Source organism: Sitodiplosis mosellana, unplaced genomic scaffold, assembly GCF_009176505.1.
Source record: "Sitodiplosis mosellana isolate CC-2019 unplaced genomic scaffold, AAFC_SMos_1.0 Smas_scaffold_2, whole genome shotgun sequence".
Taxonomy (NCBI): Eukaryota; Metazoa; Arthropoda; class Insecta; order Diptera; family Cecidomyiidae; genus Sitodiplosis; species Sitodiplosis mosellana.
In genome coordinates, this window is record NW_022595245.1 from 6043891 (window position 1) to 6070650 (window position 26760).

Consider the following 26760-nt stretch of genomic DNA (forward strand, 5'->3'; position numbering starts at 1 on the left):
TCAACGTTACCACGGAGAGTTAATTATGTTGGCCAGCATCTAATTCATCAGTCGTTGGCTCTTTTTTGCTCCTTTAATTACTCGATTCGAGAAATGCCGGATCGTATTACATTGTTAATTTTAGAAAGTATCATGAACTGAAGACGAATGGAATCATACATAAGCCGATTATGAGAGGGAAAGTAATCAGCGTACATTTCTCATGACATCATATTTATCGTTTCGTTGCCAATTTTTGTTTCCACCGAGATTGTCATCAATTAGAGACGATTCTTGACCTTGACTCTAAATACGTACATATTAGAAGCGGTTTACCAGATTTTTTCCTCAGAATTTTTGAGCAAGTTACTGAGTACTGATTCCGGAGATTGCAACAATATTTTTTAATTCGTCATTTGATATTTTCCATTTTTAAACAAGCCCATATCTTCAACGGCAATGTTAAAGGTCTTTGGAGCATACACTTTCACTTCCCTATTTTTGTTATCTGCTATGCGTTCGAATGGAAACCAAATTAATCTTCCTCACAATAGTATACCAACCAATTACAAGCGATCCATTTTTTTGTTCGTCATTCTATTGTAACTGCCTTTATCGAACATATATAGTCGGTAGTTTCGGAGCTAGGGAGTGAAAAACAAAATGAGAGCAGAAAAATACTGAAACCTTGGAATTTCGATTGAACAAACAAATCATATTGTTATGTGTTTGATTAAATCTCACGCAATATGTTTGTTTTGCGCTGAGAGCACTCGTGGAATTTGTACTGATTAATAAAAAAAAAATGGTCGCACTATATTATATCCCCTCATTATGGACGGAATCAAGGTTCGAATCGCAACAAATCGTAAACAGTCATTAATCTCAAGGAAAGAAAAAAAACCGCATAACACAAACTGATAACAAATTTTTAGAGCAGTGAGTAATCAAAGCTTCCTGCATGCCTGCAAGTTCAGCGTAAAAGTATCATTGCAATGATTACAGTCTATTGACTTTTTGAACATCGAAACGAGTTCAATATTAATTTCGAAAAAGAAATGAGAATAAAACGGTGATGCTTCAATCTTTGTACTCTTATCAGCGAACATTGATTGATCGACCAACAGAAAAAAAAATTATAACACGAGCAGTATAGAGCGTGATTTTTTTTCTTCGAATTGATGTTTCCATATTATAGACATGAGTCAAATGTATATATATGACATGAGATTTATTCATATACACATGTTTGAATTGAATCAAAACCAAACGCCCAGGTATATAATTGAATATCTTGTTCTTCTTCGGCATTGGGTTTGGATTCAGAGGCTGTGTTTGCGGTGGCTTTAGTGATTTGATTGAGTGTGGTTTCAATTCGTGGTGTGATCCGTTAACCTACAGCTTTCAAGTGCAATCAATTTTGGCTTCAAACAAACTGAAACAAACAGACGAATGACCTCATATTATTTGACTTAAATGCTTTCTGGTGTGTAAAGAGCACGAATGAGGGGCTGACAAACAATTTTTAATTATTTATTCTGCCTACGAATCCACAAAAACCAACGAAAAAAAAACATTATAAAACAAGCGGCATTGAGTGTAAAAAAATTTTTGCAATTTTATTTTTCCATATCATCAGCTATTTGACATGAATGTAATACACACGTTTGAATGGAATGAAAACCAAACGTTCAGTTATATAATTTAATGTTTAGTTTTTCTTGCTGATTGAGTTGATGGCAGTTTCGGCATTGGCTTTGAATTCAGTGGCTGTTTTTGTGGCGGCTTCGGTAATTTGCTTGAGTGTGGCTTCAACTTGTGGTTTGATCCGTTCTCCTTCAGCTTCCAAGCGGGTCTTCAATTTTTGGCCTTCTTGAACAACGGTGCGCAAAGTTTTATCGGCAATATCCTTTTGAAGAACAAAAAAAAACAATCAAAACGGATTAATATCTTGTGCAAAAACTGTCTTTTTCAAAATGTTTATATTTTTATCCAATGAATTTGGAACTAAATGTAGGCCAAAACGAAAGAAAAATGAAGTAGAAATTTCACACTCACTTGCAATTTTTGAACATCTCCGCTGAATAATTCCGGGTTTTTAGCTTTCAAATCGTTGGCGATGGCAGTTACTTTAGTGTTGAAGGCTGTGACCAAGTCTTTAGCTTCACCTTGAAGATCTTTGGTCTAATTGTGAATAGAAAAAATGATTTGGAATTATTCTGATAATCATTCAATGCACTCAATCATTTCCAACTGAGCACTCGATTGATGAAAATTAAACACTTTCAATTCAAACTTACATTTGCATCAAGATCGGCCACACTTGATTCCAATGACTTTTGGTATTTGGTGAATAATTCTTTGCCTTTGCCCCAGAATTCATCGTCACTTTTAACTCCGGCCAAATTGAGGGTGGCATTGTGAACTTCATCAAAAAGTGATTTGGCTCCTTGAAACAGCTCATCAATTACGCTCGTTTCGGTTGTTGTTACAGATTGACGTGCAACGCGACCGTAAGCGAGCTACCAATTTTAATGGAAAAAGAAATTCACAGTTATTTGTTTTTTTTTTTTCAAATTATTTTTCACTTTAATTTTCAATTGCGCACTTGAATTTTTCGAAAATTTTAAAACAAGTAAATCGAACGGATCTAGTACCTGTGCGAAGCAAACAACGAGAACTGTGAACAAAACTTTCGACATTTTGATGTTTTTTTTTCTTTCTTGAGATGCACGATCAACTGTTGTCAACGAACAAATTGAAACTAACATACGATTGACTTCGTTCTATTTCATTTATACCATTTTCGGTGCATAAAGAACACGAGCAACAAGCTGATAATTTTGAAATAAATGCCGAGCTTGTGTAAATCATGTCAGAAAGAGAGAGAAAACGAATGAGAAGAGAAAAAAATAGCGATGCTTCAATCTTTGCACTCTTATCAGCATACACTAGTCGATCGTCACATTGTCTGTTGCCTCGTAAACAACTTTTGATTATATTTTCTGCCAACAAATCGACACAAACTAAAAAAATTATAACACAAGCAGCATTGAGTGTAAAAAAAAATATTTTCGAATTTATTCGTCCATAAATTATTTGACATGAAAATGACGTACAGCGATAATTTGTGACTACGAAATCGGTTAACTTTTCAATTCTATGGGCGCTGCCATATTGAAAATTTACGTACGATATGGTGCACGCACTCAATAGTTCCACTTATTTTAATAAGGAATATCTATAGGTGGCGCTGCCACATCGTCATTGACATCGAGTCAAATATTGTCAAATATAATAACATTGTTTATATAGGCTTTTATCGCAGTACGGAAAATAATGCACACATCGAATGAAAAACGAGTGCGGTTATATAATTGAATGTTTAGTTTTTGACGATTGATTTGATGGCAGCTTCAGCATTGGTTTTGAATTCAGTGGCTGTCTTTGTGGCGGCTTCGGTAATTTGCTTGAGTGTGGCTTCAACTTGTGGTTTGATCCGTTCTCCTTCAGCTTCCAAACGGGTCTTCAGTTTTTGGCCTTCTTGAACAACGGTGCGCAAAGTTTTATCGGCAATACCCTTTTGACGGAAGAGACAATCGAAACGGATTAATATCGCATGTAAACACTTTTTTTTTTCGTTCATTTGTTTATATTATTTTCCAATGAATTTGAAACTAAATGTAGGCCAAAACGAAAGAAAAATGAAGTAGAAATTTCATACTTGCAACTTCTGAACATCTCCGCTGAATAGTTCTGGGTTTTTGGCTTTCAAATCGTTGAGGACTGTAGCTATTTTGGCGGTGAAGGCTGTGTACAAGTCTTTAGCTTTACCTTGAATGTCTTTGGTCTAATTGTGAATAAAAAAAAATCATTCGAAATTATTTTAATCATTCAATGCACTCAATCATTTCCAACTGAGCACTCGATTGATGAAAATTAAACACTTTCGATTCAAACTTACATTTGCATCAAGATCAGCCAAACTTGATTCCAATGTCTTTTGGTATGTGGTGAATAATTCTTTGCCTTTGCCCCAGAATTCATCGTCACTTTTAACTCCGGCCAAATTGAGGGTGGCATTGTGAACTCCATCAAAAAGTACTTTGACTCCCTCAAAACTCTGTTCGATCAGTCCAACTAATGGGCTGGCTGTGGATGTTGTTACTGATTCACGTGCAACGCGGCCGTAAGCGAGCTACAAATTTAAATGGGAAAAAAATTCACAATTATTTTCTATTTCTTTCAAAAGTTTTCAAAATTATTTTTCACTTTAATTTTCAATTGCGCACTTAAATTTTCGAAAATTTTCAAACAAGTAAATCGAACGGATCTAGTACCTGTGCGAAGCAAACAACGAGAACTGTGAACAAAACTTTCGACATTTTGGTGTTTTTTTTTTCTTCTTCTTGAGATGCACGATCAACTGTTGTCAACGAACAAATTGAAACTACCAAACGATTGATTTGGTCCTATTTTATTTATACGTTATTCGGTGCATAAAGAACACGTGAATACCATATAAGCAAGGAGCCGATAATTTGGAAATAAATGCCGAAATTGTGTACATCAAGTGGGAAAGAGAGGAAAAACGAGCGAGAAAGAGAAAGAAACTATGTGTATAGAAGAAGATACTTCTTTTGTTTTCTTTTCGGTTTTATAAACTAACGTTTAACTTTGAGTAAGCAACACAAAGAGAATAGAAGAAGTCTCAAAAGCAAAACTGATAAAAAGTCGACCGAGTAACATTACTGAAATGTAGGCGTTGTGTAAATACGCTGAATCGCTGTACATATTTTGTTGAAATAGAGAAGAGGAAAAAACAAAAGAGCTAGAAAAGAAACAGATGGTAATATAGCTAAGGGCAGAAACTCTCCAATGTTTTCTTTTTTTCGTACCAAAAAGGAAGAGAAAATCACCTATGGTGGTATTTCTGAGATGTTCAAAAAATGCCATCGTTCATGCTTTTGGTATTCACATTTATGTAACAACTAGTGAATGTGATGTAGAAAAAAGTGTTTTGCTCAAGGTGAGTCACTGCATGCCTTGTCCGAGATTGAGTCAATGCCCGTAAAAAAAACACGTACACATTAAACTATACTACACAGTCAAATTGAAAACAACGGAAACAAACATGATAAGTAAAACTAAATAGAAGATACTGAAACAGTAGATAATGTTTGAGGAAAGATTAGGAGACAAAAATAAATGGCTTTGTTTGGGAACATTAAACAACAAGCAAGAACCGCCTATCGTTAATCTAAATGCAGGTACAACTGGACTGACAACATATTGGTTTTCTGTGACCTTTTCTTTCACTCTCATTTCCCAGTCACATAATGCCGAACAAAGGAAGAAACCGAATAAGACGTCTATTAAGTTTGTATTTAAATGCAAACACATGCACGATCAATAAAATTTATTTAATGATCATAATCAATGTAACGTAATACGTTTTGTGAGTCGTGTTCAGTAATATCGATAAGAGATGAGTGCGCGTTTTGAAAAACGTACATCATTGCGTTGCCAACAAGTGCTCTAATTTCAATCGACTTTCAAATCGAATCGTTATTTCCATATCAATTGTTTGCGAATGATTTCGATTTTTTGGCAGACGCACCAAAAAACGCCTAGATAATTCATCATTTCCAAATGGATTATCATTACATTTCAATTTTTCTACTTTGGAAAAAATCTGTTTGGAATGCAAAATGCGGTCGAAACTGTCACTTTTTTCCCTCTCTCAGTAATCGTAAGGGAGACCGCAATCAGTAGGGAGAAAAAAAACGAGCAGACAATTCACATTGACAACATTTAGCAGATAATTGTCAAAGACGATTGTCTCAATTCCATGGATGCGTAATCATTCACTGAAATAATCTAATTCCGTAGATATAACCGCATTCCTACAATTAGTCTTATTCAAAGATTTTCCGATATTTTCGTTCGCTAAATTTACCGATTGCCTCCTCAGCGACTGCTATTGTCGAAAGAAAAATCGGAATTATGAATTTAAATACAGTCTACTGAATATTTGTTCAGTGAATAAAGGTATTTTTTGGCATATTTTTTGTCCCGGGTTCAAGGACAATTTGACATGGAAACTTTCATTCCATTTTTCCATCGAAACGAAGAATCAATTTCGGTTTGTTCAAAATTGTAGCCGACAAGCCGATTACATTGGACGCTCCGTCTCCCACGTAATTTCCTTCATTGAACTTTATCTGCTCCGATGAGACACCGCAACACGAGGGTGAATTTCGGTTCGATAAACATGATGTTCGAAATTACGGTTGCCATTGTTCGGTATACGTTTTGTTTTTTTTTTTTAAATGTAAATTCGAGATGTATGCTTGCGCAACACATACAAAAGCCACCCTTCTCTCTACGAATGGTTCGATTTTGCGTAACATATGATGTTGTGCAAAAAGTCAACCATAAAAAAATAATTCCAAAAAAAAAACGAAGAAGAAGAAAAGATGCTTCTATTATTGCTACGATTCGTGAATAACGACAAAGTCATAATGGACCTAGAACAAAGCATGTGCAGAAATTAAATGGATATGAAGAGAGAGAGAGAGAGAGCGAGAGAGAGAGAAAGCCATGGAACTCGTCAAAGGGCACGGAACAACGTGGAACAGTAAAAATAGCAACCGTAATCGTAGAGGAAAAAATGTTCAGTACATGCACTGAATTCGAAAAATCATATTGTTAACGAGCGATGGCGGCAGTGAAGACGAGCCAACACACACACACACACACACACACACACACACACACAAGTTTGATCCAACATTTTAAACAGCGGCTAATGCATATCCAATGTTGATAGCATTAGGATGCGAAGTATATTCCTCAACGCAACGCATTCACCAATTTTAGAACAAAGAGTTTTAAAACCATCACGTTTCATTGGATGGCTTTTTTATCACAACGCCCACACGGCAACACGTTTGATTCGAATTCATTCGAGAAATGTTTCTCATGAGAAGCAATCGAGTTGCGATGGAAACGAAACAGTTTCAAAGCCAAAATTTAATTGAGTTTATCCTCTGGCATGGTTGATATTTTGAAGCCTTTAAAGTGTCGGGATATTTTAAACAAACACCGCTATTTTTTTGACATAATTGATTTTTATTTTCGTCTTCCCATTATTTTATCAATCTGTTTCACTTCAGCTGTGGATAATACGTTGCCGCCTTATTTTCGCTCTTTTTCTGTGTTTGAAGGAAATTTTGAAGTTCTTTCTATGTTTAGAAGGATCATTGTCAAAAAATAGAACATACCATAGGCGTTATGATTGCATCCACCGCGAAATTGAAGTGGATTTCAGACTGTTTTCACTTCAGCTGCCATCCTTCAAAAGGATAAATCTGAAATACGACTTACACACTTTCATACATCAAAGAGATTTTTGGTCTTAGCCCCAGCGAAGACTCTATATTCAGATCAGTGCTCTCTCTTTTTTTCTCTATCTTCACGCAGCACAATGACGCCAAATCCACGTAATGCGCTATTTGCCTCACTGATAAATTACAAATGTCAGGTTGTTCATGTGCATGTGTGCGGCACACAAGTGTCACATTTATTTGAAAATGAAAAGCATCCGAAATCATTTTGTGGATGTGTGGCTGCAAAGCATGTAATGTGTTGTGACTTGCGAGACAGCAAAAACCATAAGAACGATACCATCGACAACTGGGATTTAATGATGTTAAATGTCGTCAAAATTTGAATAAAAAATCCATTTAGCGGATGCCATAACGACATTAGTCTTACAACACACACATAGTGAGAGAATGAGACACTGAGATCACGCGCGCACGAGTGTACCGTCTTTGGCTGCCGTGCAAATATTCCGTACACTTTTGTATTTACATTGGATTATGCATGTTTGTCGTGCTACTTTCTACACTCTCTAGTTACTTTTCGTAAATAAGATGAATGTTCTAAGGAGTTCTCTCTTTCTCTCTCCGTGTATCGCGTTTGAGGTTTCCCAATTTTGCTCCTTTGATCATTAAACAGTCGCACAAAAGTGATTGGATTCACCCGCAAAACATAATTTTATTATCACATTCATGTTACAATGGAGACTCTCATATCGTGCACAGCGCGTGAATTGCAGATTATATATCTCAAGAGAGACATTGAAACCTTTACTTCTCAGTGAGAAGTTCTCACCTGAACATTCCAAGTGTCAGCCATAATTATGAAGACAAAGTTTTTGCTGCAGTATTTGCCATGTTTTACCTCGAAATCATCAACATTCTTCATACTTGAAATTCGTACATTTTTAGAAGTATCCTTGCCTATGTTATGGCGACAGAACCGAGTTTCTATGGAACTTTAACTGAATCAAATAGCCAAATTTAGAGGATATTATGTAATATTTGAAAATTATTTCATGGTTTTGCACTGTGTACACTGTACGTACATAGCATATCACATGCAAATGCTGTATTTTTTCCCACACCATACAATCGATTTAATGCCATATATTTGCGGTAATATTTCAACTGCCATCGACCGTTGGAAAAAATCATATAATTTAATTTGAAAATAAAATGATGCATACACGGATTCAACCGTATTTACAACGACCTATAATTTATTATTCTGTGGAAATAGCATTCAGCAGTCGCTTCGACTGGATTTTTTTTTCTCTTCTACAAACTTCCCCATATAGCACCAATGGCTGCGCGCCATATCGTTCATAGTCATTTTCCGAGTAAACGTTGGCATTTTTTTCCTATCCCATGTAAAATGGAATTAAAATGATTTATTCGTTTTAAATAAATATCAACGTTTGGTCAGTCGTTACCAATGCCGTTTATCGCAATAATATTCGCATGCATACATTTAATTGACCGTTTTTGTGTCTATTGTCAGAACGATATGGTTTTTTTTTACAAACTTTGCACGGTTCGCTTTAAAATACCAGCGAACACAGGACAGTGGCTGAATGAAAAATATTGCAACAAAAAATGCTAGATGTCTCATGAAAATGATATACCTTTTTTTCAAGCAAAATTGAAAGAGAATGAGAGTTTGGTATTAAACAATTGGTTTCTAGCGAAAATCCAATTTGATGCCTTTTGTCACCTAATCACCGGTGAAAAATGAATATCCTCACTGAACTGTCAGCACTCAACAGTCGCTTTGCCTCCGTCGATGTAAATGATGGCCATGTAATTGATGGCATGCATGATCCGATTTTCATTTCTCCGAAAAATTGATTGTATTTCATCTGTTTTTTCTCTTCCAACGACAACTATTTCCATTGTGATTTATGCTTGGCAATTTGATTAACAAACCATCTGTTGAATTCGTTGTCACAATGCCATTTTGACCACATGTGGTATCATTTATTCAATGAGCTCTTGTTGAAAATCCTGGTACCGTTTTTTCCGAGAAATAAAAGAAAAAAAACCGAGAGGAAAGTTTCGTTTCAAAAATGTCTTACCCATTTCCCGGGTATGCTTTTACGTATTCGCAGAAAAAAGAGAAAAAGAACTCAATGAATACAAAAAGTTATTATTGTAATAATGCATTTATTTAAGTTAAAATCATGTTTAACTTCATAACTTTTTCATCAATTCTTTCTTCCTCCGCTTTGATGTTTAATTTGATTTTTATTCGTGCTGCATTTTCCATTTTCTAATTGCGGCCGTTGCCGTCGTTTTGAATTACACAGATATTGTGTTACATTGGCGTCTTCATCATCGGAAGCGAAGTTGAAAGTTTGTCGCTTGCTACAAATCTCCGGGTGAAACATGGGTTTCGAAAAAAGACTCATGTCAATAGCAGTTGTAGCTAGAAATGCAAAACAGACGAGTTTCAAGTCGGAAATATTACGAATATAACAGTGACTTTAGCGTCTGGAGTGTGCTGTTGTTGTCATCTTTTTTCTTTGTCCATTTCATTGTCGGTATTGTTATTGTTGGGTGCTGCTCAAAAACTTATCCATTATTTCAGCTTTCCGAATTGCATTCATCCGGTAGGGCAAAAATTGAGCTTCAGATAAATGCTCGGCGATTCAACAGAACATTTTGCGAGTGGTCCATTTCAAATGGGGCCAACATTGTCGTTCACCATTTTTCGAATCTACTTTTGAATAGTTTTTATGTCATTTGTAGACTGTTTCTACATTTATTCAAAATTTCTCTACTGAATTCCAAGAAGGAAACAACTAAAATATCTTCAAGGCTCTTTTTAGAAGAAATACCATCAACCGAGAAGAATGAAACATTTAAAACCCAACACAAATGTGCGATTCGAATGTAATTCGACGAATGAGAGAAGAAAAAAAACGAAATTCACGCCTATAAAAGGCCGATGATTTTGAGTGGGTGTATTTTTGTGTGATCGGACAATTAAGCCTAATTGCACCCCTAAGTAGCGACACCTACACCGTACATATTGATACAATTGTTCAATTACGTAACGATTGACATGAACAATTTAATTCAGTGTGACGAAACATGATGCCTGTATTTAATCAGTGGCGTCAGCCGAAGCGTATAGTTTCGCTTTCGGTCCTAACGGTGATTTAGAAACGAGCCATGTAAACGTCTCTGCCAATTTGAGCGACATGAAACATGCTTACATGGAAACGAGGCGGACAACAGAACAAACAAAAGAGGGAGAAAAAAGCAACAAGAAAAATTGTGCTATTTTTATGCGACACACTGAAAGTGATCAACCAAATGTAAACAGAAATCATGTCGACCAAAACCTGACGAGATGAAAGTGTGAGCACAGAAAGAGAGAAGGCAAGAGAGTGACAAAAAAATCGTAATGATTTTCGTATGTCAGTCACTTGTTATCCATCAACGTTGATTCTGCTCATTTCCTAGGCGTGCGTTTTTTGTTACGTTCTCATTTCGTTTGGGAAATGTTCTGGCAGCGCATATAAATATTCGCCACGATAATTGGTCTCTGTGAGTGTTTTGCTCAGTCATGTGTTAGCTTTAATATATTATTGTCGTATTGTCAACAAAATCAAGCCAATAATGAGTTTTCATTTCCATCCATCATTACAACGGAGCGCATACGGCTTCAAATGTAGAAAGAGATGGCTCTGACATCGGACATTGCCATAATCAGTCACAAGCTAACCGACAAAAACATTCTGAAAGCTGATGTAATGCAGTTGATAATGTTGCTGCCGCTGCTGTTGATGATGCTGCCGGTTGACACACCATATCATTTTACGCTGCTAACCACTTTTCTGAGCTGAACATCAAATGTTCAAGCATTCAGTTGAGATAAACCATTTTGTACCAATATATTTTAAATGTCTGCCGCCCATTTTTATGATCTAAATATAAATTTTAAATTGCATTTAATGTGCAGTGTGTGTTCACTGTTCAATGTTCATTTTGCCAGAGACCGTGCATCGCATTTTCGTTCTCAAATGACCGCCTCTCGATTGACTGATGAGTCTTTCATGCACCGCGAACACAATTGTCAAGTGTAACAGCAATTTGCCAACTGAATGTTGAGATTTCGAAAGTCATTTACATTTCGGACATTTTCAAAAAGTACATGCGCTTGAAGAATGAGAAAACGGTACTATGTTCCTGAAATATGGTTTTTTGATGTTTTTTTCAAACCGCGCGCGCGAGAGATAGAGAGAAAGAGGAATACGAAACTAACATTCAGACGAAGTGTTAAGAAGTGAGCTTCGATGCTTTGCCGTAATTACTAGCAATAATAATGCCATTGCTATTTTTCCGACGTAATTAATTGACACGATTCGTCTTGTAAACAAGCACTAATTTCACATTTTCAACGCAAATTCACGCTCTCGCTCTCTTGAATGCTCTGTCACACCGTTAAAAAATGTGTTTGAATTCTAAATCAATTTATAAGTATAATTGAGATGACAGTTGGATGGTTTTCAGCTGCATGTACCCGATTTTTTTTTCGGTGTCTCTCGATGACATTTCATGAAAAATGCCAACGAGCATTTTCGAGACAGCGACAACTAAAAAGGTATCATATGCGTGGATGCATTTAAAATTGAAATGAAAATGAAAGATGACTGAATTATGAGCAGGAAATGAATTGTAAATGTTAATTTAATGATTTATTCTGCAGAAGAGACAGGAGAAATCAAATTCTTTCTTTCAATTTAACACCTGATTCAACATATTAATGCAAACAACACCAAGATCAAAAAATCAATATTAATTCAATTTTATTTAAATTCCATAATTCTCTCTTTTTTATCTTCAAGAATGTGTCATTCTCATTTTAAATTCACACGTCATTTGCTCTCACTCTCATCAACCTCAAAAACAACCAAATCCGAAAACAAAGTCGAACCGAATCGATTTGTAGTGCATTTTGCATGAGATCTAAAAACGAAACAACACCAACATTTCTTTTTTTCCAATTTGTTTTTTCTTTCAATTTTCCATTCTCACTCTCTCTCTCTCTTCCATCTCTTCTTGCGTTGATTTCGTTTACCATGTAAGCCTTTTTGCCAAATGCTCATGCTCTCTACCTTGTTTAGTATCTCTTTTCTCAAATTGGTAGTTAATAGATTTGTTTCGGAATGGCAGCAAAATGTGATAACTGAGTAAGAAATATGTTTTGTGTCAACATAAACAGCTTCCACATGTGAGAGGTACCGGGTAAGCTATGATCACCAAACAGCTGATTGCATTTTAGATGGGAAAAAATGCTTGTCGGTTATGTTGTGGGTAGACCGTTTTTTTTTGCTCTCTTGTTTTGCCATGCCATTGAGTTAAACCCACATTGAGCTAAACGAAAATTGGGAAAAATACAGTTTATAAAATAGAAATGTTCACCTTACGCAAGCCAAGACAAAGAAAGCCAAAAAAAACTGCGGAAAATGAGATAGAGCATTGCAGTTTAGTTTAAGTCGTGGAAATCAGCCGTGGAGAGAGAGGACATTTTTCGCTTCGGTTCGATTCGAGTATACGACGGCAACAGTGCGCTACAGCGAATGTAACGTAAAGACGACGAAATGTGACAATAAAAACGAAAAACAAATATTATTCAATTTTCTATCTTGTGAAATTCGTCGAAGGCTTGAGCGCGCACATCCGAAATCCGTTTGCACACAACCCAGCAGCACATGTGATGGCACAATGGTGGATACATTGAAAATGGAGTTTTCTTTTAGAGCTTCTTAAACTGCTTCTGATTGTGAGTTGGCCGTGTGCAATCGACTAGGATTCGCTATCGAACGTCGACATCATCGCACGGCTTCAACCTCATTTCTGCTCAAACTTACTCTATCATCTCATTCTTCTTCTCCTTACGTGCCACATCTTATCTCTCTTCCCTCATTCGCCTTTACTCCCCACGAAACCTTTGTGTGTGTGCATTCTATTTCCGTTGTCCATCGTGTTTTGGTTGAAATTTTCGTTCTTTTGATATTATTTTTTTTTTGTTCGTTTTATTTTTCATTTTATTCCATTTTTTTCTGTTTGTCTCTTTATTACAGATTCTAATGCCGGACAAAGAGAAGACAAAACTTGTGGCGACATCAACTGAGAAACGAAAAGCAGATGATATCGAAATAAAGGATCTGAAAAAGGTAAATGAGAACCAAAAACAAAAAAATCAACTAAACTATATGGTCTAAGACAAAAAGAAACACAAAAACAAATACACATTCATCGCTACATTTTTCTATCGCATATATGTACATGAAGCGATTTTTAGTGCATTTTTACTCTCTATTCTCTCGAATGCTACATTCTCACGCTCAATTTTATGCCAAGCAACACATACATACACACACGCACATACACAAACGTTTGTTGTACATCAAACGAACAACCGAAACAACTTTCAAACGGACGAAACAGCAAAAGACATTGGATAAGTTGTGTTTGTGTGTGTTATGGTGTGCTGTGTAATTTGTTTTTATTGGTGTTACTTCTTTGCTCATGTTTAAAGTTTAATCTCTCAATCGTTTGCTTGCTGGTTACATTCTCTTTTTTCTTTCTTTCAAATTCCATTTCATCCTCTTTTTTCGTTAGAAATTATTTCTTTTTTTTCTGCACATAAAAAAAAGACACACACAGCAACCAAGAGCACTAACGAAATTCGTCAAACGAAATTGCCAAAATGCTTTTCGAAATGATGCAGGTCTGTCACCAAAGTTATAGCAAAGAATATACGGAATGCATTTAAAGTTTGTTCAATTTAAAACAATTGAAATGTACATTGATTAGATGTTATTTTCTATTATTACAATTCTGTGAAATGCGTAAACCAAGAGCGATGGTGTAAGAACAACGAACATCCGGATCTTCGTTTCATTGTGTCTGTAAATCGCAAAAAAAATTGTTACTTCATGAAATGGCAAACAAAACATCCATTTCAAATTGATTCCCATGACGTCCAATCTTGACTTTTGCAATTTAAACACGAAATGGATCTATATCAATTCATTCGGATTTGTATTGCATTGCAGTTGGTTTGAATTAGAAATGTTGTATTCATACCATAGTGTATGGTGTTTTGTGTGGAATCACAACTTCTATCTCTTCGGGAAAAAAAATCCCCCGATGGAATTTATTAGAGAAAGGAACTAACTTTTGTTTTATTACTTATTCCCATTAAGCTAATAGTTCAAACATGTAATCTCACTTTAAAAAAAAGAATTCCATCATTGTGGGTGTGTGTATGTGTATGTGTCGTCATGTCTCGGTCGGACACATATACTGTCGCAGTGGGTGCATACATAATCGTAAATTACGTTGTTATGTTCTTGATGCGAGCATCCACTCGGCGAGACGATAAAAAAACGATAATGATGCAAAGGAAAATAATAACAATAAAACGGTGTACAGGGCATGGAAAAGTGAGCGAACGAGTGAGTGAGGGGATTACGTATAGAGTGGTGTCGCGTCACAGGCCAAGCGTACAATGACTTTCGACGATGAGAAAGAAATGCGCTAACATTTGATAAACTCATCGTAATTAGCTTTTCACACTTTACACGGTTCCCTCCACCCACGCTTTTTGTTTGTGTGTGTGCATGTGCATCTCTACACACTTTGATTCATACGACCGGTGATGTGAGCCCATTTTTCCGAGATATTGTCGCACTTACTTCATTTCTTTATATTTATCATGTTATGAAAATCCATCAGCAGCGACTGTTGGTACACATCATCTTAGGCATCAACCATTTTTAAAAGGAAAAAAAATTGGCAACACAAGTATACTTCATGCACTGCGCCAACGTCAACGACGTCCACAGAAAACAAACACCAGCCTATGAAAGTGAACATAGTCGGCTCGGTGATGCATCAACCTGCAGTACTTAATATCCAAACTTCAAGAATGATTGAAGAAATCTTGGCATATATAGATGATTGCACGTTGTTGTTGAAGTGCCGCCAGAAAAACGAACAATCCCCAATGCATTTCTAAGGTGCTAAAAAATATTGATCAACGTCGCCATATCATTTATCATAGCCGCTGGGGCAAAAATAGAGAGGGAGCAACCCAAATAGAAACAGCCAACAGCAATTCGAAGACGTTCAAAGTGTGGAAAAGTTAAATCACTTTATCTTGCAGCGATCTGATTGAGGACGTGAGGAGTAGACGGTTGATGGCATAGTTTTTAATTCAGTGCTGAGTATCATGTTTTAGTCACTCTCAGTTTTTTCTCACTCTCTTCGGTTGTCTCAATTTCGTTTTTCCAATAGTACCTAATACGATGTGTTTTTTTTTTGTTGAACTGGCAGATTGAATTGTCAAGTATCGCCGCTTTCAGTAAGTCGCGCGAAAACCGACAATAAACAATGTAGCACACCAATACCGAAACAACAAAATACACGCACACAGATACGAATAATATTTCATCATAATCTGCTGTTGAATGCTGTCGCTGTTATTGTCAGTAGTTCATGCGAAATTAGCTTGGTGGCGCTGTAAACAAATGATTGCCGACAGTTCAACAGCTTCTACATTATTAGTGTATACGTAGTATATTCTGAGTTTGCGTTTTTCCCTATTTCCATCTTTTTTGCCTCTCTCTCTCTCTCTCTCACTTTTCTGCTCTCGTTCGCTGAACGCTCGCTCGGGCTGACACAATCGGCAAACAAATATCGTTGACGCCTCGCTATTTGCCATCAAGTCAAACAACTACTCTGTGTATTTTCACTTGGATGTACGCGTGTTAATTATCCTTTGTGAACTGTGCCAACTCTCAACGATAAATACATACAGCCGTAGCCATAGTTCACACACACTGAATCGACTGAGTCTTTTCTCGTGCCGCTTTCCTCTCTGTGCATAATTTAGCCGGAAAGAAAGTAAACTCTAGCTGAGTTTCGAACAGCAACTTGAATGTGTAGTGTCTGTGTGTGTATGTAGGCGATTCCTCTTCATTCCAATACGTACGAACACTGTGTACTGTACCACCAAATAAATTATTTCGTAATGACTTAACCCCGAAGGAAAAAGCCGCTGAATGTGTGCTATGTGTGTGCGTATGTGGAAGTAATTTCTTTTTTTTCCGCCCTTGCATTTCTGGGTCTTATACTCATTCTCCTTTATTTTCTATATCATGTATCTAATTTGCCTTGTTAACTCGTGATTTATACACCGCTTTTTTTCTCGTCTGCGCGAATACGCACCACATTTTGATGTTTCTATTCGCTAAATGCTTACCAAATGCGTTTCGGCCGTATCCGATCCAAACGCACCATGAATACGAAATGTTCATATACCTAAAACATCCACAACAATTGGGTACATATCAATTTTTCGCTATTTCTCACATCGCTTTGAATAACAGTAATTACGTTGACAGCACGTATTTTGGCGCAGAGAACAAAAACGCAGCCATTTGACTGATAAAACGCAAAGGAATATACTCGAAATTTATTCAGTAGCAACGACAATGGCTTTGCATGCGAAATCAAACACAGTCTACTCTAAATTACTCTCAGCATAAAATGAATTAACATGAAAAAAAATTCGTCTTTCCATTAATTGATTCGAATCTTTGATAAAAATCTCAGAACTGAACCGAATGCAATGACAAATGAAAATGAAATAATATTCGCCCGCATTTATGCAATCGTGTATTTTGGATTTCAACCAAACCATTTTTTTACCCATTTATAAGATTAATTTATATGAGCCGCTTGAAAATGGGTTTTAATCCGTTTAAGTACATCAATTCGTTATATTTGGCGTAATTTTTTTATCCATCTCTCTCTCTCTCTCGACCCAATACCAAATGGTTCGGATTCATTCAGTGGAAAAATGGATATTGATTTTGCGTTCGACTCTTTTATCTGCAATGCTCAAAAAATCACTTTGTACCATTCGGTTAATGATTGAAAATTATGCGGCACATGATAGAGAGAGAGAGAGGAGTAGGAAGAGGGAGGAATAGATAGAAGGAAAAAAAGCGGCTCTCATATAATCAAACATAAAATGTATTATCATTCAAATTGAATCTATTATGTACGCAGTGATGGTTAACCCGAAATCGTGTTGTAATTGTTTGCATTATCGATTCAAAATACATGGGAATCAAAAAGCTAGTGTACATTGCATTACACATAAAGGGTTGGAGGTCGGGGCGGCATTGCTGCTGCTATTCAATTCGGAACAACCGAACCGAACCGAACCGATCCCATCGCAGTAGCACTTTAAACCTCAAACTCGATGAAAAAGTTTTGAGGTTGCCGTACAAATCAATTGATGTTTTTACATTTTTTGCTGCCGCTACTGCTGTTGTTCTTGTTTAATGTGCGCTTATTCTTTCGTGAATAGGCGGCAAATGATACGATAATGATAATGAATGATAGAAATGGGGCAATGATATCGGTTCGTACAGCACACGAGACTCGCATACATACCAACAAACAGACACAGAGAAAGATACATAGTAACTATACGCCGAATTATTATGTAATTGGTATGAAAAAAAAGTGTTCGGCATTCATCGTCAGTAAAATACCGCCCGGGTATTTGGTTGCAATGCTTCGCTTACGGCAACCGACAGATCAATTGGAATTTCATCACGTAATGCTGCTATTATTATTGATGTGCATTTTAAAGTTATTTAGAGTACATAGTCGCGCGCGCTCTTTCTATATTTTTCTCTCTCACTTCCTTTCTCTATACCCTTCTTCCCACCGTTTCCAATTTTCCCTCTATTTTTCTCTCTCTCTCATTCACTCTCCAAAATCGACAAACACTTTGCACAACTTTTCCTCCTTTGAACATTGATTCGTTGTGCAATGTGTGCAATCATGGAACATTGTCGATTGCTAATGAATTTAGCAGATGCAATTGATGGTTCGTATTTTCATTGGGTATACTTATACATTACTTCACCAATATCGCCACCATCACCGTCACAACAACAAGAAAACAAAAATCAATAGCTATTTTCATCAAGCGAACGAAAGCAAATGTGTGTGTTGTTTTTTGTTCTTCGTTCAACATTTGTGCATGCATTTTCTGCTTGTTCTACTTTTCATTGGTCGATTTTTGCTCGCCTTAAATGAACAAAGGTATCAAAGTCTCAGTCAATATTTGAAATGAAACCGCAGTGACAATACTTACCTTGCTTTTGTTTTTTGAAAGGCTCTCTCTCTCTCTCTCTCTCTTCCTCTTTATCGTTTTCGTGCGTCTAAATGCAACAAAATGGAAAATGCTTGTCGTTGAATAATTGATTGGTGTCACCTTTGTGCTTGGATTATTTTGTTCGCCAACAAAAACAAACACAACGACGGGAAAAAAACAAACCAAGGAAAAAAAGAGAAAGCTGAAAAAAATAACCAACCATATCTATTGACTAGATCGAGAGGAGAGTATGTTATGAAAGAGAAGAGTAAGTTTCTTTCGACTCAAAAATGGTTAAAGGCGAGTATGTTCATTTTTGGCGGGTCCTCGCGGTTTTCCACGGTTTCCGCGGAACTGATAAGAGATAACAACTTGGTGTCTTCGGCAAAGTTGTAGCATTTGAGGTCTTCTATAACATTGCTGAAGTCAGTTATCTCTTATCTCTTATCAGTTCCGCGAAAAGCGCGAAAAAGGATAAGAAAAAAAAGTTCTATATAAAATTTGCTTTTTTATGTGCGCGATTTGCGCGCAACTGATAAGAGATAAGAGATAGATGTCTTCAGCAATGTTATAAAAGACTTCGAGTACTACAACTTTGCCGAAGACACCATGTTGTTATCTTTTATCAGTTCCGCGGAAACCGTGAAAGACCGCGGAGGCTAGACGGGATGCCAACATACTTCCTTTTAACGCAGATAGAATCAACAGAAATCATACTCTCCTCTTTCAAAATATATTAGAATTTTTTCACATACTCTCCTCTCGATCTAGTCGATAGATATTGTTTTAAGTAAAATGTAAAATCAACCATTAAAGTGATGTTCTAGATGATTTTATTTCAACGCCATAAACCAAATAGCAAAAGCGACCGCTGTGAAATCGTTTGTTTGGTTGCTGCTGCTGCTATGCATCAGCATCGTTCGTGAATAGTTAAAAGCAGGGAAAACAAGCGCTTAAAACTATGGAAAGATGAAGAAGAAACAGCATCGAGCAAACAAAAAAATAGAGCCTAGAACGATGTGTGTGTGTGTGTGTGTGTTTATGGTGGTGGCTTTTTGCGTTCTGCATCTTCGACTGTTAATACATTTCTTATGAGTTTTTCACACCAGTAAATTCGTGCCGATAAAAGATTGTTCATGTTCATGTTTACTCAAAGACGGTTGTTTCTTAGTTTGAGCCTTTGTTCATCCCCCTCCGAAACACTACTGCAAGCAGCACACATTATGCGGTGGATAAAAAAGAACATGTCACATATGTGTGCGCTCTTGCTTTTATACCTTTGGCGCCGTTGTGCCTTTTTAAAACTATGTTTTTGTTTGCAGCAGCTTTTTTATTTCCTAAGCGAGAATTTCTCTTTCAGCATTTGCAGCAAACAACACTTCTTCCATTTTGTTGTTGTTTCTCTCTCTATATATATTTACCAAACCATCCAATGCAAAGTCGGATAAAAGCAAAAGAAGCTGCGTTAGTTGCGAGGTCTTACTCAAAGCATACACTGTTCATTGCTCACTGTGAACACAACAACTGCATCGCACACTCACTTTTTTTCCTTCTTCTTCTTCGAAATGCACGAATGCTTTTCATTTCATTTGAAAGCAGAGCTTGTTTTTATCCAATCTTGAAATCCTTTTCGATTTTCATGTTTGGCGCAAACGTTTGCATCCACATCGTGTTTTTTTCGTGTTGCCTTGCTCTGCTTTGCTTTGTGTTGCGTGTACTGCGGAAAGCTGTTGTGTGCAACTGTGCTTTTACTATTCAAGTGAATGCAACGCGTTGAAATAAAAGATATTTCAAGAAAGTGATAAAAGGAATAGAGAGAAGGGGGGAGGCGGAGGAGGAGTGAGATGGAAAAAAGAAGCGCATACAAATAGTAATATCAATAGAGCAGACACATGTTTTTATCTTGTATATGCAAACCGAACACACCAAGAAAACCATTTTATCATCGGTACTGTTTTGGATGGCATCGTTGTTGTTGCTGCCACTGCTATGGTTCTCATTTTTTACCATTATTTACATCTTTGCAACAATAGCAGACACATGCGAATGTTTTTGCCATGTTTTTGTTTATTTATTTCATTGCGTTTACAGCATACACATACACACCCAAACAGCTTTTTTGCCCCATTCTTTGGCTCTCATCCTCCACCAACTTTGGGAAGTGAATAAGTTTTTGCACTTTGAAAATGTATATGGATTTATGAAAATCTTCGGTTCGCATAGTAACAAAGCAGCAATGAAATCCTTGCTTTTAAAGTGCTCAAAATAGACTTCCTTGCTCCTTTCGTTTATTATCGCTGTTGGCCTGAAGCTTGCCGGACATTGTTGCCACCACTAAAGAGTCAATCTCAAATCACTCGCTGCCTTTTCAATGAATTCATTCAGGATATGGACCAAAACTCTTCGGTCGAATTAACGCTTCGCCATCTAATTTACTTAAATCATCTTCCTTTGTACATTGGAGGAGAGAGAGCGATGTATACGCATGAGATCATGAAAAACGCATATCCCCAAACCCGATTCATTTGCTTCAAAGGCATCTTCATTTGACTAAGTTTTATCAAACTAATTAGCATTTCAGCTAGTAACAATGTACTTTCTTTCGGGTGGAAGATTTTGACAATGTATTTTCCACGGCCTTCGGACCGTTTACAATGCGCTTTCTTACATCACACACATAAAGTTTTCTCATAGGAAATGATGAGATTATATTTGCGTTCGTTAAATATACAAGGCGAACAAAAGCCCAATGATTTTATTCATAGGTCAATTTTGTAAACAAATATTTCGGAAGTCTTTTATCCACATACATACACACACACACACACACATAGGCGGCCACCATCGGCTATAAAATTTTCGGCTTTCAGCGAAACTTTGACTTTGTATTTTCAAAGATGATGATGTGGTATTTTCTCGTCTTGAACACCACTTTTGACACGCTGGCACAAGCAGCTCTATTCAGAGCAGCAGCAATGCATAGCAAAGCCCAGCAAAGAATGCGATAAACGACAAAAAGTTTCATCCAAAATAAAGGCAACTATAACAAAGGTCACTTTATTACACATTCACTTTACTTCAACTAAATATATAATTCTTTGGTACTTTGTCCGCCGTAATTTGTATTGTGTGCATATTGTATAGCATGCCGGGTAAAGCGCACGATGAGCTTGGCCAGTTACCCTGTATTATGTTACGCTCATTGTGTTGTGTTTGATAAATTTTATTCACGTTTTTTCACTCTCCCTATCTCTCTCGCTCTTCTCGGCGTCTCCGCTATTCTGTTGTGAATATTTGATGTGCGATGCGATACGGTCCATGTTACACGCCAAATTGCGTGTACTTCAAAAGCAAATTCAAATAAGGCGGCGAGGCTATGAAGCATGAAACAGCTTTTTATATTTGTAAACACAAAAAAAAGTGAAAACATAAATAAACCTTGTGTAGATTTGTTGTCGTTGTTGTTGTGCTAAAGAGAGTGTCTTTTTCTTTTTAAGACGACGCATTTCCGACGCTTTATTTACTGTCCTTTTTGGTTCGCTACTCAGTTGTTCTAAGCGATTTTTTGCCATTGTGTTGTTGAACGTGTATTTTTGTCACTTGCTTTTCAACCGGTTCGAGATTTATGTATGCATATGCGTGCGAATATTACACAAATTGTTTTCGCGTTGCCGTTGCAGAGTAGCGATGAGCCGTAATACCAACGAGAGATCATCGTCATTATCATTATGGTGGTTTTTCGCCGTGTCTATGTGTACGAGTGTTGAGATAAGTTATCATTTTTTTGGCCAACTCGGTATGAACTGACACATTTCCGACCATAACTCATAATCAACGATCCTAGACACAGCTCTCGTTCACGCATTCAAGCCGTTTTATGCCACAAGTTTTCTCGTCGAATTCCAGTGGAAAGGAACCCCAACAAAAATGTCTCACAAGAGACACATTAAATAAATTTTGTTATACAGTTTGTGCATTGTTTTTACTACCCGATATAAAGATGCTTTCGAGTTCACGTTTCATTGCCCTTTCTTATAATTTTTTTTTCTTTATTCTTCCAATTTTTCCTCCTTTCGGCTTGTATTTTTTTGCTGTCTGTTCACGCGCGAGAGTATTGCGGCAACAGCAGTGAATTTGGTCTTTTATCAATGCGCGACAATGTTTATCGAAGAGCGAAAAGTTGGGATTTTCCAAGAAAACCGTCAAAGTTTCACATTATTATTATTGGGCGATGTCTCATTCAGCATCGCCATCTCAATTTGACGCAAATTGTTGCAAAGAATTGATTAATTTTTCCTGTCGATAAATCCAATCGCTTGAAATTGTTGTTGCGCCGTTGTGTTATTGTTGCAATCGTACAATAAATGCAATCGAATCCAAGCACCAATCCAATCGCCTCAATCTTTGCAACTTTTTAAGAGTTCATTCGATGCTTTCCATATAAATACAGATTTATCGCATCAATCTTAATTTTATCCAAACAATCCGTTGTTGTTGGCCAAACAATGTTCCGAACGGATTTTGGTCCGAAATTAAATTCCATGTGTAAAGAAGCGATGCGAAAATAGCACGAAAATCCCGAACGAAATAAGTGAAGTTTTTGGAAAAGTTTCTTTCTTTCTGGTATCGAGGAGCACGAGACGAGATAGCAAACTGGACTCAAGTGGATGGATAATGTGAAAATGAATACGCGCTTCGTTCCATTCTTCTCATACAATTTTTCGAGAAATATTTCAAGTGTTCACCCAGTTCTTCTCGGAAAATTCAGTAAAGATATGCTGGGGCATAGAAGATTGACTGCATTTTCGGATTCAGAACAATATTTACAATGGACATTAGCGCAAAACTTCAACTTTCGTTTTTGCCTTCGTCAACACAAAAATACCATAAAAAATATTTTCAGCCGTTCTTTTTCTTCTCGAAAATTCGCATTCGTGCTGATATTTCCGCATTGTTTTTAACTATTTTCGGAGGCAAAAAAAATAGCACAAAAATCTCTTTCCATTAACCCTGGTTGAGTATAGGCGTTCATCGCCTGAGCAATATTATTAGTAAAAGCATAAAAATGTTAGAAATGAGAAAGTATGCCATAGGATACTTTCTGTTCTGACTCGCTGGATATAAAAAAATTCTACATATTTTTTATTGTTATGAAAATAGCGTTCTCTACATTATTCCAATGCTTTTTTTCACTCAACATTTTTTTCGCTCTCTCTCTCTTCCTCTCTCTTCACAGGCAAAACTAGAAACCAAAGCACTTAAAGCGAAACGGCCCGGATTCACAGACGAACGATACCACGAAACTTCTTATTACACTGAAAATGGTGAGTTGTTTCAATTTTTCCACTACTTCTTTTGCATTAAATTTCTTTTTTCGTTGTTATCATGCATTTGGTGGCGTTTTTTTTTTCGATTAATATTTCACTGCTATTTAAATTCAAGAGCGTTTTTCATAAATTTCACAGTGAATCGAATTCCTGTGCACTGAATTTTCGCGCATTTTTTCTTCCTATCGCACATTCTGGTTCTTATCTTTTCTTCTCGTTTAACTTGCTGTGCATCAGCACGGTGCATTTAGCTTTTTCTTCTTCTCGATCTCCCTGCCCCGTTTGCCTCAATGCGACCGCGCTCATTTCGTAAATGCAAAAGTTTCAGCGTACACACAAATTCTATTGATTTGGTTGCAAAGGCGCGCATTAACTCTATATAGCTATTTGCCACACTTTACTTTGTTTACTTTTTGAGTAGTTTTGGGGTGCTGACGGCTGCACGGTTTTTTTTTCGCTCGTCTACTGCATTTTGTTCTGCATTTATATTGTTTTCATCGCGAGCTTATCATTTTGGTGGTAGAAGGTTGCAAATGGTAGCGAAATATAACGCAAAATACCTGATTGTGCATGTGGTTTGACATCAACGGATAATTGATTCATAACATTTACTTACACATCTTCACGTGCGCCAAACAGTGCAACCAATTCTAGACTTTAGCTGCTGTACACCACCAATCAGCGGGTGCAAGAGGATCGTTGAAAGCGGCAAAGCGACCGAAAATTCCATCAAAATGCGCAACGATCAAAAACTTTCTTTTATCCGTTTCGTGTAGTAGACGCGCTCTCTCTCTGTGTCTCGTTGCTTCTTTATTTTTGGCCGTTGTTTCTGTGTACTTTTCGGTTTTTGTATGTTTGTCGAGCGCGTCATGCAATCAATTTGGCCCCGGCATTGTTTATATGCCTCAAACTTTATTTATGGAAGGGAGATAGAGTGCGATTGTTTTGTGCTCAAAACACAACAAAAGCTGAACAACGTAACATGCGTTTTAATGCGAATCTACACGTTGTTTGACACCACACACCAAACTTACCCAACGAGCGAACAATGCAAAAAGTGATGACGATGGCACGTATACATTGGATGTACGTGAACGAGCGCGCGCGTATGGATTTCAGCTTCACATACTTGATTTGTAAGCCGAAAAGTTGAACGAGACGAACGTTGCCTGTTTACTTGTTGTGTTTATAGCAAACGCGCGTATAATTTCGTCTAGTCTCGCCCAATCGCTATCAATCATTCAATCGTTACGTCTACATCTTACCGGCTTGTGCTTTTGTTTGTCTTGAGTTTGCAGCGTGAATAACGAATAATCTTGGAAAGCCATAACTGAATTAAAGCGATTCAGGCTGCGGCTTTTCTGTCGATTTCCATCACTAATCGACATAAATCAATTATCCAACTAATTTTGAAATTTGAATTTAATAATCGTCGTGCGTCGACCGACAATGAGGCCAACTGAACATTGCTTTTGGGGTTGTGCTTGTCCGACATGCTTTGTCGTAAATCAAAGCTTGAATAATGAGTTTTTCTCCCTAATACTGTTTCTTCGTCCGCCCTTTCATTCTCTTATTGGGCTCTCTTTGTCTCTCGGTTTTCGGAGTTTTTGCTGAGCTTGTAATTTGCTGCCGTTTGATTCGCGAAACGGTCAAAGCAGAACGGAAACAAAACAAAAGGCAAGCAAATCAGCTTGTTAAAGTGGTAATAATAAAAACAAGCATCACATAAATTCCTAAGTACGATGAACAATATGGCCAAAGGCAGAGAAGGAACATATTTGGTTTAGCAATGCAAAAAGCGTCACAGCGCGACAGCAACAATGAACGAATGAGCCAAAACATCTATCGCAAAAGCAAATAAAATGTATTGTGTCGAATGCGAAAAACTTGAGCCGTTTTTTTCCTTCTTCTGTTCTTTTTCTATGCCATTTGGCTAATCTTGTATTGTTAGGTATTTACCGTGTGCTTCTCTGTTATTTTTTTTCGGTTGATGGAAGAAATTTAGCGAGCGGTAGAGAATGGCAAAAAACGGAAGAATTTTGTCGACGCGCGCGTGTGCTTCGCTGGATATGTGAACATTCACATTCCGTTGGATCTTTTTCGCTCTCTCTCTTATTTTCTCCCTTACTTTTTCGTCGGTTAGTTAACATCGGAATGTTGTTGCTGCTACCTCAAATGTTATTCTAATGTGGGTTGGAATACGGCGTAACGACATTGCATTATAATATTTGCTTTCGATTTTGGCTCTCGAGCAATGTTTGTGTTTGAGCGCTTCAATTCCATCGTTTGTTCATTCGTTCGGTCGGTTGATATTTACTCGGTCGCTGTGTTTTCAAAATAAAGCTGACGAAAGGAGATTCTGGAAAATCGTTAACTTTTTACCCTGCCGTGTGCAGTGTGTGTGCTCCCATTTCAAGACCACCTTGAAGACAAGCGCTTTTTCTCTCGCTCATGCGGCGTGTGTGTGTGTATGATCCATAGGTAACAGCAGTATTTCGTTTATCGAAATTCCCGACTGATTCATAAGAATCAACCGAAACACATAGGCAGTTTTCTTTTTTCGGTACAACAAAGACGAAAAGTATGCGCTATAAATAAAGTTACTTTGTTATTTTGTTCGCCATCAATAGCGGCAGCAGGCAGATTCAGTATGCTGTTATTCAACGTTCCACCATGCTCTGCTTCGCTATTCTTTACGATGCTTTTTTTCGCTCTTCGTTTCAGCATTTCACCAATTCAAACTAATTCAAACTTATTTTGCCTATGTGTGTGTGTGTTCGAGGACGTTGTTGTTTCCGGTGTATTTCTTTTCAGCTATCGTCGCACCTGGCAAATAACTAAATCGATACCAGAACAACACTTGCCATGTATA

At 37.1% G+C, this 26760-nt stretch overlaps 2 protein-coding genes across 8 annotated transcripts in view; one reads left to right on the forward strand and one right to left on the reverse strand.

Annotated features, from left to right (window-relative positions):
• The window catches only part of LOC129565153 (pseudouridylate synthase RPUSD2-like), a 233904-nt gene that overhangs the window by 172355 nt on the left and 34789 nt on the right, over positions 1–26760 (forward strand). For all 5 annotated transcript variants that reach the window (XR_008687583.1, XR_008687582.1, XM_055439712.1 and 2 more), the window contains 2 exons: positions 13460–13552; positions 23798–23885. Coding sequence is in view for 3 of the 5 variants with exons in the window: in XM_055439712.1 (XP_055295687.1) it covers positions 13460–13552; positions 23798–23885 (181 nt within the window). In the remaining 2 variants the exon portion in view is untranslated. The remainder of the gene's footprint in view (positions 1–13459; positions 13553–23797; positions 23886–26760) is intronic.
• On the reverse strand, positions 1573–4477 carry LOC129565164 (uncharacterized). Of its 3 annotated transcripts, XR_008687584.1 has the most exons (5): positions 4320–4477; positions 3944–4177; positions 3704–3829; positions 2637–3559; positions 2280–2501 (listed from the first exon to the last, which is right to left on the reverse strand). XR_008687584.1 is itself a non-coding variant. In XM_055439727.1 (4 exons), exons 1-4 carry the CDS (start codon positions 4362–4364, stop codon positions 1691–1693), a joined length of 603 nt encoding a protein of 200 aa, XP_055295702.1. In that variant the 5' UTR covers positions 4365–4467; the 3' UTR covers positions 1573–1690. The 3 variants fall into 3 exon arrangements, 2 of the variants coding, with proteins under 2 accessions (XP_055295702.1, XP_055295701.1); XM_055439727.1 differs by lacking the exons at positions 2280–2501; positions 2637–3559 and adding an exon at positions 1573–1888 and having other exon boundaries at positions 4320–4467; XM_055439726.1 differs by lacking the exons at positions 3704–3829; positions 3944–4177; positions 4320–4477 and adding exons at positions 1573–1888; positions 2038–2163 and having other exon boundaries at positions 2637–2795.